General features: G+C 40.7%; 1 protein-coding gene across 1 annotated transcript; it reads right to left on the bottom strand.

The window, feature by feature from the left end:
• Positions 1–2397: 2397 nt before the first annotated feature.
• rnf168 (ring finger protein 168) lies at positions 2398–14740 on the bottom strand. Its single transcript, XM_079514534.1, has 9 exons — positions 14460–14740; positions 12744–12946; positions 12173–12368; positions 11143–11216; positions 10147–10323; positions 9464–9561; positions 7562–7634; positions 6707–6875; positions 2398–5087 (listed from the first exon to the last, which is right to left on the bottom strand). Exons 2-9 carry the CDS (start codon positions 12903–12905, stop codon positions 4555–4557), a joined length of 1482 nt encoding a protein of 493 aa, XP_079370660.1. The 5' UTR covers positions 12906–12946; positions 14460–14740; the 3' UTR covers positions 2398–4554.
• Between the last annotated feature and the right edge of the window lie 377 nt (positions 14741–15117).

Raw genomic sequence — 15117 nt, 5'->3', positions numbered from 1 at the left:
TTCATCCAAAGTGAATCTATTCTTCTGGGCCAATAGAAACTGAAGAGTTAGCTGCCTTGCCCAAAGGCCCCTTAACAGTCCCCAGTCGTCCTTGAGGGGGTTCCGGGGAGATCCTCACCTAAATGATAGTTAGGAACCAAATGGACCCTTATGGATCTGTAACCTAACGGGTCCATTTGTACACATTGATTTGGCGATATAAATTGGGGTCCCAGAGATATAAATGCCATTAACTCATACATAGCTAAATGGCAGCAGCAATAGTTCAGCACAGGCTAAAATAGATTTGTTCTATTTTTTTTTTAAAGGGCCTGAAGCCCCCTTTGATGTCTATATGTGTGCACGTCCCTGGTGGACAGTAGGAGCTTCTATGCTGACTGTCAAATCAACAAGACTTCTCACGTCCTCAGCATCACATGAACAAACTTGTGTACATTTCAATTAACCCATTTATTTTTCAAAAATAGCAGCCCTACAAGCTCGTAGCGCGCCACTCGGTGGCGCGCTATGAGCTTGTAGAGCTGCTATTTTTCAATAGCTAAAGTATAACAAAATGCTTAGTTAAAACACCAAAAGGGGTTCCCGCCCAGAATGGGTTAATTTATATATTATAGATTATTAGAGTCTAATAATCTAATAATTAGACCAACCAATGATTAGACGGCAGCTAATGGTTTTGGTTAGTCATCCAGACATTAGTCAAATCTAAAGAGAAAACTCACTTCCAATGAAAGTCAGCTGATTAACGCTGATGTAGGCTGGTTGTTGGATTACTCACGTCCACACACGGCCCCGTCCGTGGGAATCAATGGCCCTTTAAAAGATGACTCTGTGAAATCACGTTATATGACCAAATAAGGACACGAATAATCGAATGTGAAAGAAAAGAAAGAAAAACATTGGCAGGGGAATAAATGAAAATGAGCTGAGGCATCTCAAGGGGTGTATCCTTCCAATAAGGTACTATATATATATATATATATATATATATATATATATATATATATATATACACACACACATCCATGAATAGAGGATAAAAATAAAAATATATATTTATATATTTTTATTTTTTATATATATATATTTTTTTTACGCCAACCTAGTCTAGATCATAAACCTCTATTCATGGATTGGTTTTGAGGACGATTCTACAAATGTCCTGACAGTTTTCTGAAAAACCTGTTTCTCAAACATTTTCATGTCAAGGACCCCCAAAAATATATGTAATTGGCCGCCGACCCCCCCATCTGAAAATATGTCGTTCCAGGGACCTCCCCAGAAGCAAAGATTTGAGTTAAAAACGTTCGCTCTGAAAGAATATATTATATATTTGCGACACATTTTCACGATTTCTCAAAAATAGCAGACCTACAAGCTCGTAGCGCGGCACTTGGTGCCGCGATATGAGCTTGTAGATCTGCTTTGTGGGTCCCTTTGTGTTTTGTTTTTAATTATAATTTCAAAACATTTTCAAAAAAACGTTCCCCCCCAAAAAAGGCATAATTTTTCATGACTTAAAACCAAATTCAATGAGTTCAGTAATATCATGAAGAAAACGAAAAAATCAAAGAAAGTCCATAAATTAGAAAACAAAATGTTTAAGAAGTAGTGAAAATAAATAGCCAATCTACAAGTTCACAACGTGGCGTGAAGTGACGCGTTGTTGAGCTTGTAGATCTGCTATTTTCACTAGTGTGGGTCCCAGGGAGACATCACATTTCTCTTTTGGGTCACGGGCTAAAAAGGTTTGGGAACCACTGGTATAAATAGAATTTGTTTAAACACAGAAAACCTCCTACTCAACACAATCCAAAGACCTAAATCCCCATCACTGAAGATTTTAGTTATTTCTGGTTCCAAAAGAAATACATGTTTTCCTATCAATAGCTCTGCAAATCCAACAACCACACGCCCTTCACTTGTCTTTCAGTAACCTCCTGTATTAGGTATCAAGATTACTTATACTACTATACTCCCTTTATGAAGCTAGCTTTGCCCCTCTAATAAAACAATATCACTGCCAGGGAGAGTGCAATGTGTGATAAGACATATTTCAGTGTCTTCCCCTCTTGCCTTAAATTCCGCTGAGCATGCACACAAACAACTTACCGCCCCCAACTTTAGATTTATCATTAAAGGGGAAAACCACGCATTTTCAACATTTTACTATGTCATTAATATACCTTAGAGCTGTTGTGTGGAAATAATAAAAAAGTCTCCCCCATTCTGTGTTTCTTAGAACTGTAATTATGAAAAAAGCATTAACATGGTGAAACACATCTTGATGACATCATCAAGATGTCATCACCATGTTAATGATTTTTTTCAGACCTCTAGTTCTAGGAAACACAGAATGGGGGGACTTTTTATTATTTCCACACAACAGCTCTAAGGTATATTAATGACATAGTAAAATGTTGAAAATGAGTGGAATGCCCCTTTAAGAGTTTTACATCTCTTTGCATTAAGTTCAATCTACCTTAAAAAGGTTTGTTGTGTCAGAGGCCTCAGGTTGGTCTCACCAACCAGTTTTAAAACTCACATTTTTTTTTACAAAAAAGCCTTTTATCCCCCAAGGCAGCACAAGTGCATCCAATACCAACTTATGTATGTTCATTGTGTTATTAGTTTCATTGCCCGTTGCTCTGTTGTCTGATATCACTTACAGTAACTGTAGTATACAATTACAACTTACAAGCACTTTGTACATAACTTTAAAAAGTTATAAAAACAGTGCTAAACTAGAAAAAGTTCCCTTCTGGGCACAGGTCTCCACCAGTGTGTGTGTGTGTGTGTGTGTGTGTGTGTGTGTGTGTGTGTGTGTGTGAGAGAGACGCGGCTTGGCCTGTTGTAGCGCCACCATGAGAATGATTTGAAAACTGTCAAGAGGCATTTCTTCCAAAGCCTAGTGGGAATATGCATGCACAGTTTCACCACAATCGGACGCTGCGTTGAGTAGTTGTGGCGATTTGTACAAAACGGGTACAAAGCGGGCTACTCCTGAAAAGTTTAGAAGCCAATTGTAGCCAATGAGGGTGGATCATGAGAAATCAAACAAACCCGTCTTGATCACATGACTATGGAGAGCGTGTGTACCGATTTGCGTGAAATTTGGATTGAATCTGAAGGAGTAATATTAGAAAATGTGTTTTACATATGTCGGCCTCCTGGTGGCGCTATAAAGAGCAGATGTGAAAAATTCCAGGCAAAGGTTTTTCCTTGGCCTCTAGGGATTTGGCATACAAAGTTATCCACAGATCCGTGCAGTTAGAGGTAAAAACACTTTTCGGCCAGTTATAGCGCCACCATGAGGCTGAGTTGAAAATGTTCACGTGGCATTTCTTGGCCTAGTGGGAATGTGCGTGCACAATTTCACGGAAATCACACGATGTGTTCATGATTTGCAGCATTTTGTTTGAAACTGAGCACTCCTGCGAACTTTGGAAGCCAATCTTAGCCAATCAGGTCTGAGAAATCTGAAAGACCCGTTTCGTTGAATGGCTCTAGAGAGACTGTGTACTAATTTGTGTGATGTTTGGACAAAATCTGTAGGTGTACTGTCCAAAAACTTGTTTTGCACAAAGCGGCCTCCTGGTGGCGCTATAACAGGCCGTTCTGGAAATTTTGGGGCAGAGGTTCATCGTTGGCATCCAGGGTGTGTGTGTGCAAAATTTGGCATCGACCGGGTTAACGGTGCCGGAGATTAGCTGTTCACAGACGGAAGGACGGACGGACACACGGACGGACGGACGGAGTGCAAAACATACTCTCTCCCCATGCCTTCAGCCTGGTGGAGACAATAAGATTATTATACAAGATTTGCAGACTCAGCTGCCATAGCTGAATGGGTAGAGGCCATCTGGGAAATAGGAGGTTCCAAGTTCGCCCCACGGTGTCCCCCGAGTAAGACACTTATCTCCCAGTTGCTCGCCGGGCTCTGTATAAATGGCTCCTAATAGTCAGGAAGGGTAAGTTCAGATGATATTTATCAGTGGGGACCAAATTACCAAAGAAAATAAATGCTTAAATAAAGCTATAAATGTATAGGAAGCAAATCACAGCAAGCAGCATTGCTACAGATGCAGCATCTACTTCAGAAATGTCCAGCGGCAGAACGCGGCCGCGGCTACAGGGCTGCAAGCACCGGGGAATCAAATGTTAGAACTTTCATGGAATAAGGCAGACTCACTGTGTCCTCTCACTGTGCTACTTGTGGAAGGAGCACATGTCCAAAGAAGAGTCCAATACCATGGCTTACAGGTTGTTGTTTTTTTAGTCCCGTTTAAATTGTTCTAAGGGAATTATTGTGATTCCAGTCCCAAGTGACAGGACCGGTGGGAGGCGCCCATGCTGGACACCAAACCGCAGAAACATTGTTCTTTGACTTTCTAAAAGGTTAAAGTTCATAAACAAGTTTCCAATAACCAAAAAGTAAAAATGTCTTTAACTGCTAAATATGTTTTAATAACTCTGGAGCTGTTCAGGGTTTGAACCTCCTGCAGCATTTCAAATACAGAACACCTCACACTGCCTCATAAACATATTCTATTCTCAGTGTTTTCCCCGCCTGTCGAACATCTCCTTGAGCGTCGTCAATTTCTTGGGCTTCTCTGATTGATTGTTACTTCTATTGGTGCCAGCTGTGACCCCGGTCTTCGTTCTGGACACGTTTGGTTCAACCGTATCCGAGGATCCAGAGGTCACGCTGGCATCGGGACTGATCTCAATGCGCCTTTTGGGACGGTCTTCGTTGGGGCTTTCTCGAAGGCCGTAGGCATTTTTGGAACCCTTGCTGCGGTCTGTGGCTCTGCGCTTCTCTTCTCTGTCCAAGGTCTTCTGAAGGAGAAGCGCCATCCTCCTGTCCTCTTCCTCCTGATGCCTGCGCTGTGCCAACTCCTCCTCGAGCTGCTGCTGGAGCAACTCGTGGAGGTGCAGCGAGGAGGAGAGAGATGAAGAGGAGGAGGAAGGGGATGAGCATGGTCGCTTGGTACACCTCTCCAGATCCATTTCAGAACCCTTTCTCTTTCCAGAAGAGGCCATCGCTCCATCTCTGTCTGAGTGATTCTGGACAGACCCCACATCAGCTGGTGGATGGCGAGAGAGGAGAGGAGAAAAAGTGAGGGTCGTTTTGCCATACGCTGTTAAAATCATGCTTCAGACCATCGTGTCCTGTTTTCAAGGAAAACAGCATAAATGGTTGTTGTTTGAACAACACTGTACCCATTATAGTCAATGTCAGTGACTGACTGGCTTCATTGTTAAAGATCACATGTGTAGCAATCACTCCCTCTCCCTGCTGAAGACTGACAGCAGCAGTGTTGTTGTTGTCGACTAAAACTAAGACGAAAAATTTTCGTCGACTACCTTTTTTCACTGAGGAAAACTAAATGGAAACGAAATAAAAACTAAGCTATGATGACTAAACTAAAGACTAAATATACTGACAATTTCGTCAACAAATAAAAACTAGACTAAAATGTTAGGAAGGGACTAGTGGACAAGAGATCCAGTAGAGATCCAATAGATGAGTCCAGGATCAGCTATTTTCAGCAAGTGAAAAAACGACGTCATCAAGGCCCGCCAAGGTACATTTTGTTCGACTAAATCAACTGTAGATTTAGTCGACTAAAATCCTACGATATTTAGTCGACTAAAACTAGACTAACACTAAAACATTCCAGGTGACTAAAATGTGACTAAAAAACGAAGTGAAAACTATTCAAGAGACTATGACTGATCTAAATTTGCTGCCAAAAACAACACTGGACAGCAGTCAATGCTCCCTCTAATTTTTCATCAGTCTGAGCAAACACTCCAACCCTCTGAGCGGTACTTCAGCAACTACTGAGCAACATCTGACATGTACACTGACCTGCTGTGTACACATTGACGTTATACGGTTTACTAATCTAATTACTGACTTAATTTCAGTTGGATTACTTTTAGTAAATCTAATAATTATGTAACTTAGATAGCATTTTATGTAGACATAGCACTCTATAGTACTATATATACGCATAGTTTCATTATATAGACATTCCACTGGTTCTTAGCTCACGTATGATTCATGATGACTAGTATATACATGTTGTTGTTTTTCTTGCATACTGTAAATCACTCTGGATTAAGAGCGTCTGCTAAATGCCTAAATTGTAAATTGTACTCTACTGCGTCTTTCAAACAATATTCTATCATTTTTCAAAGGTTAGTGAAAACAGGGCTTTGTTTAGAACACATTTTGCGATAAAATAACATAATGTATAGTTCTAGTTTATTGTATTTTTGTACTGCTTTACTGTGCCTTGTTGCACAGTCATCCTGCCACCAGAACAGAACAGAACACAAATAGAAGAGAATCTGAATCCGTGCTCATTGCGAATGCAATGAGCAGCTTACTATGGAAGCTAGGCAAAACTGTCTGTCTGTCTGTCTGTGTGTCACCTGTCTGTGACACCACCCACCCGCCACCAGAGGGTGCAGCTGTATCACACACACAAAAAAACATGCACACACACACACACACACACACACACTAGAAAACTTTTTTTAAATTTAAATTTAAATTTAAATTTAAATTTGTTCTAATTGTTGTTGCAATTTACGAGCTGCGTTCGCTTCCCGCGTTCGCGCGTCTTACTTGTGCTGAACTAGGCCCGTCTAATCTTGTTATATTACTGATGGGAGGTTTGAAGTGTTTCCATACCCGATTGGTGTTTATATGGTAGTGCTGGTTCCAACGAGGCTGCTGTAGGCCCAGGTGGAGTGCTTGAATGATCCGTCTCCTGACCATAGTAGTCCAACCGGGGCATGGTGGGACACTCAGACGGGTCCCTGGACAGCGAAGTCGAGCTCTGGGAGTGGATGATGTTCTCCTGGAGGTGAAAACAACATTTTAACCCATTTTAGACCTGAGAACAGACAGAAGTCTTCTAAATCATGACAGTTTTCTGAAAACCCTCGTGTTTCTATGTCAGTGGTTCTCAACCTATTTCATGTCAAGGACCCCCACAATTATCTGTATTTGGCCGTCGACCCCCCCATCTGAAAATATTTTGTTCCAGGGACCCCCCAGAAGCAGAGATTAGAAAGAATATATTCAAAGATTTGCGCCACATTTTCACGATTTTTCAAAAATAGCAGACCTACAAGCTCGTAGCGCAGCACTCGGTGCCGCGCTATGAGCTTGTAGATCTGCTATTTTCCAATAGCTAAAGTATAACACAATGCTTAAAACACCAAAAGGGGTTCCTGCCCCAAAATGGGTTAAAACCGGAGATCCAACTAGACTCTAGGAGAGACACAGTGCAGGAGAGACATAGGACAACTGAGAGGGAGACAGTGATGGAGAGACAACAGACAGTAGGACAGATAACTTCATCTCAGCTTTCCTACCGTCTGTGTCTCTCCTACCCTTTCTCCCTCGAAAAGGGAGACCGTAAATAGGACAGCCAAGATGCGAGGGGGGGTTAGAGGTCTGAGACAATCCCTCCTATACATACAGCCCCATGCCTTTTGAACAAGGCATTGTTCAATTTGCAAAATCTCTTGGTCAGCTCACCTTGTTAGCCATGAAGGAGGATGTTGGACTGGAGTCCGATGAACTGGTGGAGACCCTAACTGGAGAAAAGAACCTGCACACATAGCACACACACACGCGCACATCACACACACACACGCGCACATCACCCACACACACACACACACACACACACACACACACATTAAAGGTAAAAAAATAAAGAAAACCAGAGGTATGGGCTTTACACACCAACAGTGATAGCCGATCTACTGTGCATCTCTCGTGTTGCAACATGTCGCCACTAGATCTACTATTTTTGCTAAATGTTCACCCATTTTATGACAAGCCTAGAATAGGAACGCTAGGGTTGAATTTAACCCATTCTGGACGGGAACCAATTTGGTGTTTTAACTAAGCATTATTTAGCTATTGAAAAATCGTGAAAATGCGGCACAAATCTTTGAATATATATCCTTTCAGAAGACTTTTTATTTTTATTTCAGGCCTGAATGGGTTAACAGGAGCGTTAAGCTGCAATGTACAAAAAAACAACCCATGATGTGCAAGTTGTTCAGAAAACCTGCTTGTAATTTACCTTGTATTCAATTACAAGCAGAATACCTGACTTGAACATCAGTTGTAATAATATTGTGGTTAGAAATCTCCGCCGACTGATTTGTCTGGGTACTGTACATCTAGTAAATACAATGTATGGGCTAATAGTGGGTCGAAATGATTTGGAAATGGTTCAAATACAAAGACATTATATTATAGAACCAAATAGAGTAGTCCTGAGTGAAGTGCTGACCTCACTCCCACTACCCCTGGGTCACCGCGTTATCGTTTGTGTTGGAACGGTGTGTGTCGTCCCCAAATAAAAAAATAAATAAAACAAATCACCCCAGGGATTTTGCCAGCTATATGACTCTGTGTCGTTTTGATATTGAGTTACATTTGATGATTTATATATATATCTTTGGATAAATTAGTGCTTTTACACTGTCAGTTGATGCTTCATGTCCAAATCGCTGGAGTGGTTTGTTTATTTCTGAACACAGTTCTTATAAAATCTAAGATTTGCCTTTAGGGATTCCACAAATCGACGGGGTGGTTTGTTTACTTAATTCTGGAACACAGTTCTTAAAATCTAAGATTTGCCTTTGGGGATTCCTAGACCAAAAATAAAGTGCCTGTGACGCAGGGCGATAGTGCCCTCTAGTGGATACGGTGCTCTATTGTCAGCAGATGTATCCGATGGAGAGGTCCCTGATCATCTGGCTACGCAAGCCTATTCAATACAACAACACTATAACATATGAACTATTTAGGATCTACATCAAATGACGACACATACTGTACAGCATGTGCAACAAGATATCTCTTCCTGAGTAATATTTAAAGGGATAGTTCAGATTTTTTTAACTTAAGTTGTATGAAATACTTGCCATTAATATAGTGGTTGCAACTGTATTAATTGATTGCCCGAGTCCCATGGTGGGAGTTCTGCTCTGGTTTTGTTCAATATTAAGTAGTTCCGGTCATTTTGTCATTTTGACCCCTCTATCACATGGAACTATTTTTTGGGCGTAGTGATATGGACAGAAAAAACATAGTTCTGTGTGATAGAGGGGTAAAAAAAAGAACGGAATTGCACTAATATTTTAGAAATAGGTCAACAATACAAATTACGTTAGTTTTGTGGATTAATTTACTTTTACTGCGTGGCCCCCAGTGCCCCCCACAAAATGACCGGAACTACTTGATATTTCACCAAAACCAGAGCAGAACTCCCACCACAGGACTCGGGCAATCAATTAATACAGTTGCAACCACTATATTAATGGCAAGTATTTCATACAACTTAAGTTCAAAAAATCTGAACTATCCCTTTAAGATGCTTGTAGTGTTCGCTAAATGTGCTAATAGTATTAGTTAAGGTACTTCTGTATGTCTCCAACAGAGGTTTTGTGTTTCTTCTTGGCCGCTGATCCGATGTTGGTTCGAGCGTTGATCTGAGACTCTGAGATGGGACTGGTGTTCTACAGGAGAGAGAGATATTACATTTTACACAACGTTGATCTGAGACTCTGAGATGGGACTGGTGTTCTACAGGAGAGAGAGATATTACATTTTACACACACATACTACACTAACTACAGTATAAGTGTATATAAATGATATACCGTACACAAAATAACACCTGGACCTCTTTGGTGGGGACGTAACAACTACAAATAAAGGCCTTCTAGCATGGAATTCTCCTTTAACATTCCATTTAAAACAGCCAGTAAAGTAATGATGATCAAATCGACAATGGCTGAACTCTATTCTGCTTGGTTGGTCATTCAAATGTATTTGTGTCTTTCCGTCTCGCTCTCTCTTACACACACACACACACACACACACACACACACACACACACACACACACACACACACACACACACACACACACACACACACACACACACACACACACACACACACACACACACACACACACACACACACACACACACACACACACACACACACACACACACACACACACACACACACACACACACACACACACACACACACACACACACACACACACACACACACACACACACACACACACACCAGTTCGAGGCTGAGCAGCTTGGCCAGTCTCTCATCGTCCTCAAGTTGTCTCTCTCTCCCCTCCTGTCTCCTCCTCTCCTCTGCCAGCCTCTGCTCCTCTTCAGCCAGGAGCGATTTGATGTACTCCTCACTGGCTGACCGCTCGGCGTCCTCCACGGCACGTTTCTCCTCGGCCAGCTAAGAGGAGAGGAAGAGATGAGCAAAGCAGTGTTGATTTCGTCGACTAAAACTAAGACGAAAAATGTTCGTCGACTACCTTTTTCCACTGACGGAAACTAAATGGAAACTAAATGAAAACTAAGCTATGATGACTAAAACTAAGACTAAATATATTGACAATTTCGTCAACAAATAAAAACTAGACTAAAATGTTAGGAAGGGACTAGTGGACAAGAGATCCAGTATAAGTCATTTTATACTTGGTTGCATGTTGAAATTTTTCAGCAAATGTAAAAACAGTCATTACGACAGCATCAAGGCCCACCAAAATACATTTTAGTCGACTAAATCAACTGTAGATTTAGTCGACTAAAATCTTATGATATTTAGTCGACTAAAACTAGACTAACACTAAAACATTCCAGGTGACTAAAATGTGACTAAAACTAAATGAAAACTATTCCAAGAGACTATGACTAAAACTAAACAATTAAATAATAAATAATAATTAAATAATTAAACTAATTTGCTGCCAAAAACAACACTGGAGCAAAGGAGGTGAGAAGGGAGAGGAGGAGATGAAAGTGGGGGATGAGAGAGAGAGTGGAAGAAAGTAAAGTCAACTTTCAAATGAATCCATTATGGAAAGTGTTTTCACATTGTTCACGAAATATATGTATTACATTGTTCATGGAGTTCAATATCAATTATATGAGGTGTATTTATGCAGTTGATTGATAAACACTGTTATATCCATTATATGAAGTGTGTTCATATAACAATACATATCCATTGTATGGTTTTATACTGAAGATACTGGCTGGTGATCAAAGTTACCTTACTGATCTGATCTTCATACTCCCTCCTCACCTCTCCTGGCTCACTGACCCTGGGGGGTCTGGAGAGACATACTGCACACACACACACACACACACACACACACACGCACACGCACACGCACACGCACACGCACACGCACGTCAACACCCTCAGTAAACACGCCGTGAAACACTATCTCAACAATTAAGACAGAATCATGACTGAACGAAAAGACTGATATTTTAAAGGAACTGTAATTTTAGTTTATGTAAAAGAAGTATAGGAAGATAACTAGTTAAGAAAATGTAAATGTATCATGTTGCTTTAGCAGTCCACAAGTATTCTGACCACCTCTATGTCTGAAGACTTATTATTACAATAGTAGTACAAAAACAAGGAAATGTAAGTATCACAGATACGAATTGACTGTAGTAACAAGAGAAGTCCTGAAAAGAAAACCACAAAATGATACAGCCTGTACAAACAAAACATTTAACCCACTTCTGTAAACCTTTGATGTGTCAATAAATTCGGATTCTTCCGACTGTTTTAGAAGTTAAGAACTGGTCCCATTTTATCATAACATATCACCATACTCGTCTGTCTGTCCCAGTGTTGTTTTTGGCAGCAAATTTTGATTTTAGTTTTAGTCATAGTCTCTTGAATAGTTTTCATTTAGTTTTAGTCACATTTTAGTCACCTGGAATGTTTTAGTGTTAGTTTAGTTTTAGTCGACTAAATATCGTAAGATTTTAGTCGACTAAATCTACAGGTGATTTAGTCGACTAAAATGTATTTTGGTGGGCCGTGACGCCGTCGTAATGGATGATTTTACACTTGCTGAAAATAGCCGTTCTACAAGCTCACAGCATGCAACCAAGTGTAAAATGACTTATAGTAGATCTCTTGTCCACTAGTCCCTTCCTATAACATTTTAGTCTAGTTTTTATTTCTTGACGAAATTTTCGTCAGTGAAAAAAGGTAGTCGACGAACATTTTTCGTCATAGTTTTAGTCGACGAAAACAACACTGGTCTGTCCCTCCCTACCTTGGCTTTCGTCTCCTCCTTCCTGTCCTCTGATGCGTCTCTGACATTGCAGAGGGAAGGCGGCCTGGATCCGTGTCCACAACGCCGTGTTCACCAGAGTGTTTTTCCGGCTGTGTAGACGAGACCATGTAGCCACTCTCTTCCTGCACAGAGGACAGCACATTGACGCCTTGTCCGCTGACTCCAGGAAACACGCCTGACAAAAAGACAGGAAAACAGCAATGTAGGGGCGTGACTTCTAAACATTTAAACGCTAAACAACATAAAATAGAACCCTTTAGGAAATGTTTTAGTCGTTTAAACCGAGATACAAAATCATCTCAAATGATAACATGGGAGGGTGTGTATATCTTTGTGATACAGAGCTAATATACCTCAACAGCACTGGAGCCAAGAAATGCAAAATGATTTATGATACAAACACCCAACAGTGATGTTAGTGAGTGAGTGAGTGAGTGAGTGAGTGAGTGAGTGAGTGAGTGAGTGAGTGAGTGAGTGAGTGAGTGACAGACAGACAGACAGACAGACAGACAGACATATAGTATACAGGGAGAAAACGTTAAAAGTGAACCTTGCAAAAGGTGTGTTCACAAGGAAGAGTCACTGGTTCCAGAAAGATGTCCAGACAGATGGGACAGAGACAGTCTTCCCGGGACAAACCCCTTCCTCCACCGTCCCCTGCTCCCCCCTCCGTGGACAAGGTAGACACCTCAACCTGGGACACCGGTGGCATCGCTCCACCTCTCAACACACTTCACTGCAGTCCTGCGAGAGCTGAAGGAAAAGTCACAAGTTAACCCATTTAGGCCTGACGTCGAAATAAAAAAAAACGTTCGCTCTGAAAGAATATATATTCAAATATTTGTGCCGCATTTTTACGATTTTTCAAAAATAGCAGACCTACAAGCTCGTAGCGCGCCACTCGGTGGCGCGCTATGAGCTTGTAGATCTGCTATTTTCCAATAGCTAAAGTATAACATAATGCTTAGTTAAAACACCAAAAGGGGTTCCCGTCCAGAATGGGATGCATATTCAATCAATCTATTATTTGTTCCCAAAGAAATATTAAATTCTGTGTGATTAGATTATCTGGATCTTAATATAATGTGTCCGTAACCAGCAATAAAACAAATTCATAATATGGAATAAATACAAGAATTATTATTTCGTAATTTCGGTGAACCCTTTTATCAATACTTTGACTGTACTACCTGCTAATAAAGTATTCAATCAATCATAACAAATACTATAAAGTGCAAATACTAAACCAGTGGATGCCTGTTTAGTGCATACCCGTGTATGCCTGGCTGGCTGGCTGGTTAAATATGATAATCTAAATTTGTTTTTTTGCGATATTTGATTTTGTACACAAACTTTTGACTCCACTGGTACTTTAGTTCTTCACACACGTGTTTATTATGAAATATGAAGCCAAATATTAATATGCAAGAGAAAGATATCATGCATGGTGAAATATCGTATGAAAAAACTTGACACTGGTTACTGCATGTTCGACTGACTGATGTTTTGATGAATTCCTGTTCTGTTCTTTGGCTATATGGAAGTGTCTATTTGTATGTCTCTAAATGTTTTGATGAATTGAACGAGGTGGACCCTCTTGTAAACAAGTGTAATGCTTTATTGGGTCGTCCACTCACAGTTAATTGAGTCTTTGTATTGAGTCGTGCTCGAAATGTACTGTAATTCTGCAAACTGTTAATAAATATTTCAATCAATCAATCATGTGGTGGGTTTGAACTTTGATTGATTGATTGAAGTAGATCTTAGAGTACAATTCAAGCACAACTCAATACAAAACTGTTAACGACAGTAAACCAGTGTTTACACTTGTTTACAATAGGGTCCACCATGTTCAATTCATCATAACATTTAGAGACGTACAAATATACACTTCTACAGTATATAGCCAAAAACAGGAAATCATCATAGGAGGTAAAAGAAACTGGGGTGGGTGAGGGATTCAGATTTTACGGGGGCCAATTTCGAATTGCAGCCGTCCGTAGTAGGTGCCCTTTGAGGGCGGTTTTGAAGGAGTCAAGGGATTCACATGTCTTAATGACTGTTGGTAGGGCGTTCCACATTTTGGTGGCATGGGAGCGAAAAGAATGTGGTCCCTTGTTTGTGCCGAAGCTGTGCTATAGTTGGACGACAATTAAACAGTTAACGTAAGCATGAATTAGTGTGACAGCTCAAACTATTCATCTATTTGAGTCCATTTAAAACAAACAGGGAGGGTACTGATAATAAAAATAGAGGCTATACTCACCCGGACATTAGATAGATGTAAACAAAAACAAATCCGTGCTAGCCAACAGGCTAACGAAACAGAGCTAAAGCTCTGTCTCTCACTGTGAGTAAAGTACTATAAACAACCACGACGTATTATTATTGAACACAAATCGTGTTGCTATTACACAACACACAAATGTCGGGAAAAATTAAATCAAACCAATTGTATATAAAGCGATATTGTACCAATGTATAGCTGCTTATAAACATGGAGCATGGTGGGACAAGTTGGGACATATTAGAGAAACTGAGGGCGGAACCAAAATCACATTGGCCACCCCCAATGGCGGCTGGCGCCCTTTCAACTTGCTCTGAACAACGCATGCGCAGTTGCCAGGCCCCACAACGCACACAACAACAAAACAAGCACGCACGCACACACACACACACACACACACACACACACACACACACACGCGCGCGCGCGCGCGCGCACACACACGCGCACACACACGCGCGCGCGCAAGATTAATATATATTGCAATATTATTTGTTTTGTTATTTGTTTTGTTTTTTAAATAGTATTTAACTTTTTTTATGATTATAATGGTTATTATGATGCCTTCAAATTTCAACGAATTATTTTGCGCAGAATATTGTTTTTTGTTTGGGGAGGGCGGGGGGGCAGCCAAACT

The sequence above is a fragment of the Electrona antarctica genome (genome assembly GCF_951216825.1).
Source record: "Electrona antarctica genome assembly, chromosome: 11".
Lineage (NCBI taxonomy): Eukaryota > Metazoa > Chordata > Actinopteri > Myctophiformes > Myctophidae > Electrona > Electrona antarctica.
Note: the sequence above shows the minus strand (reverse complement) of the source record. Positions and strands in the feature narration are given on the sequence as shown.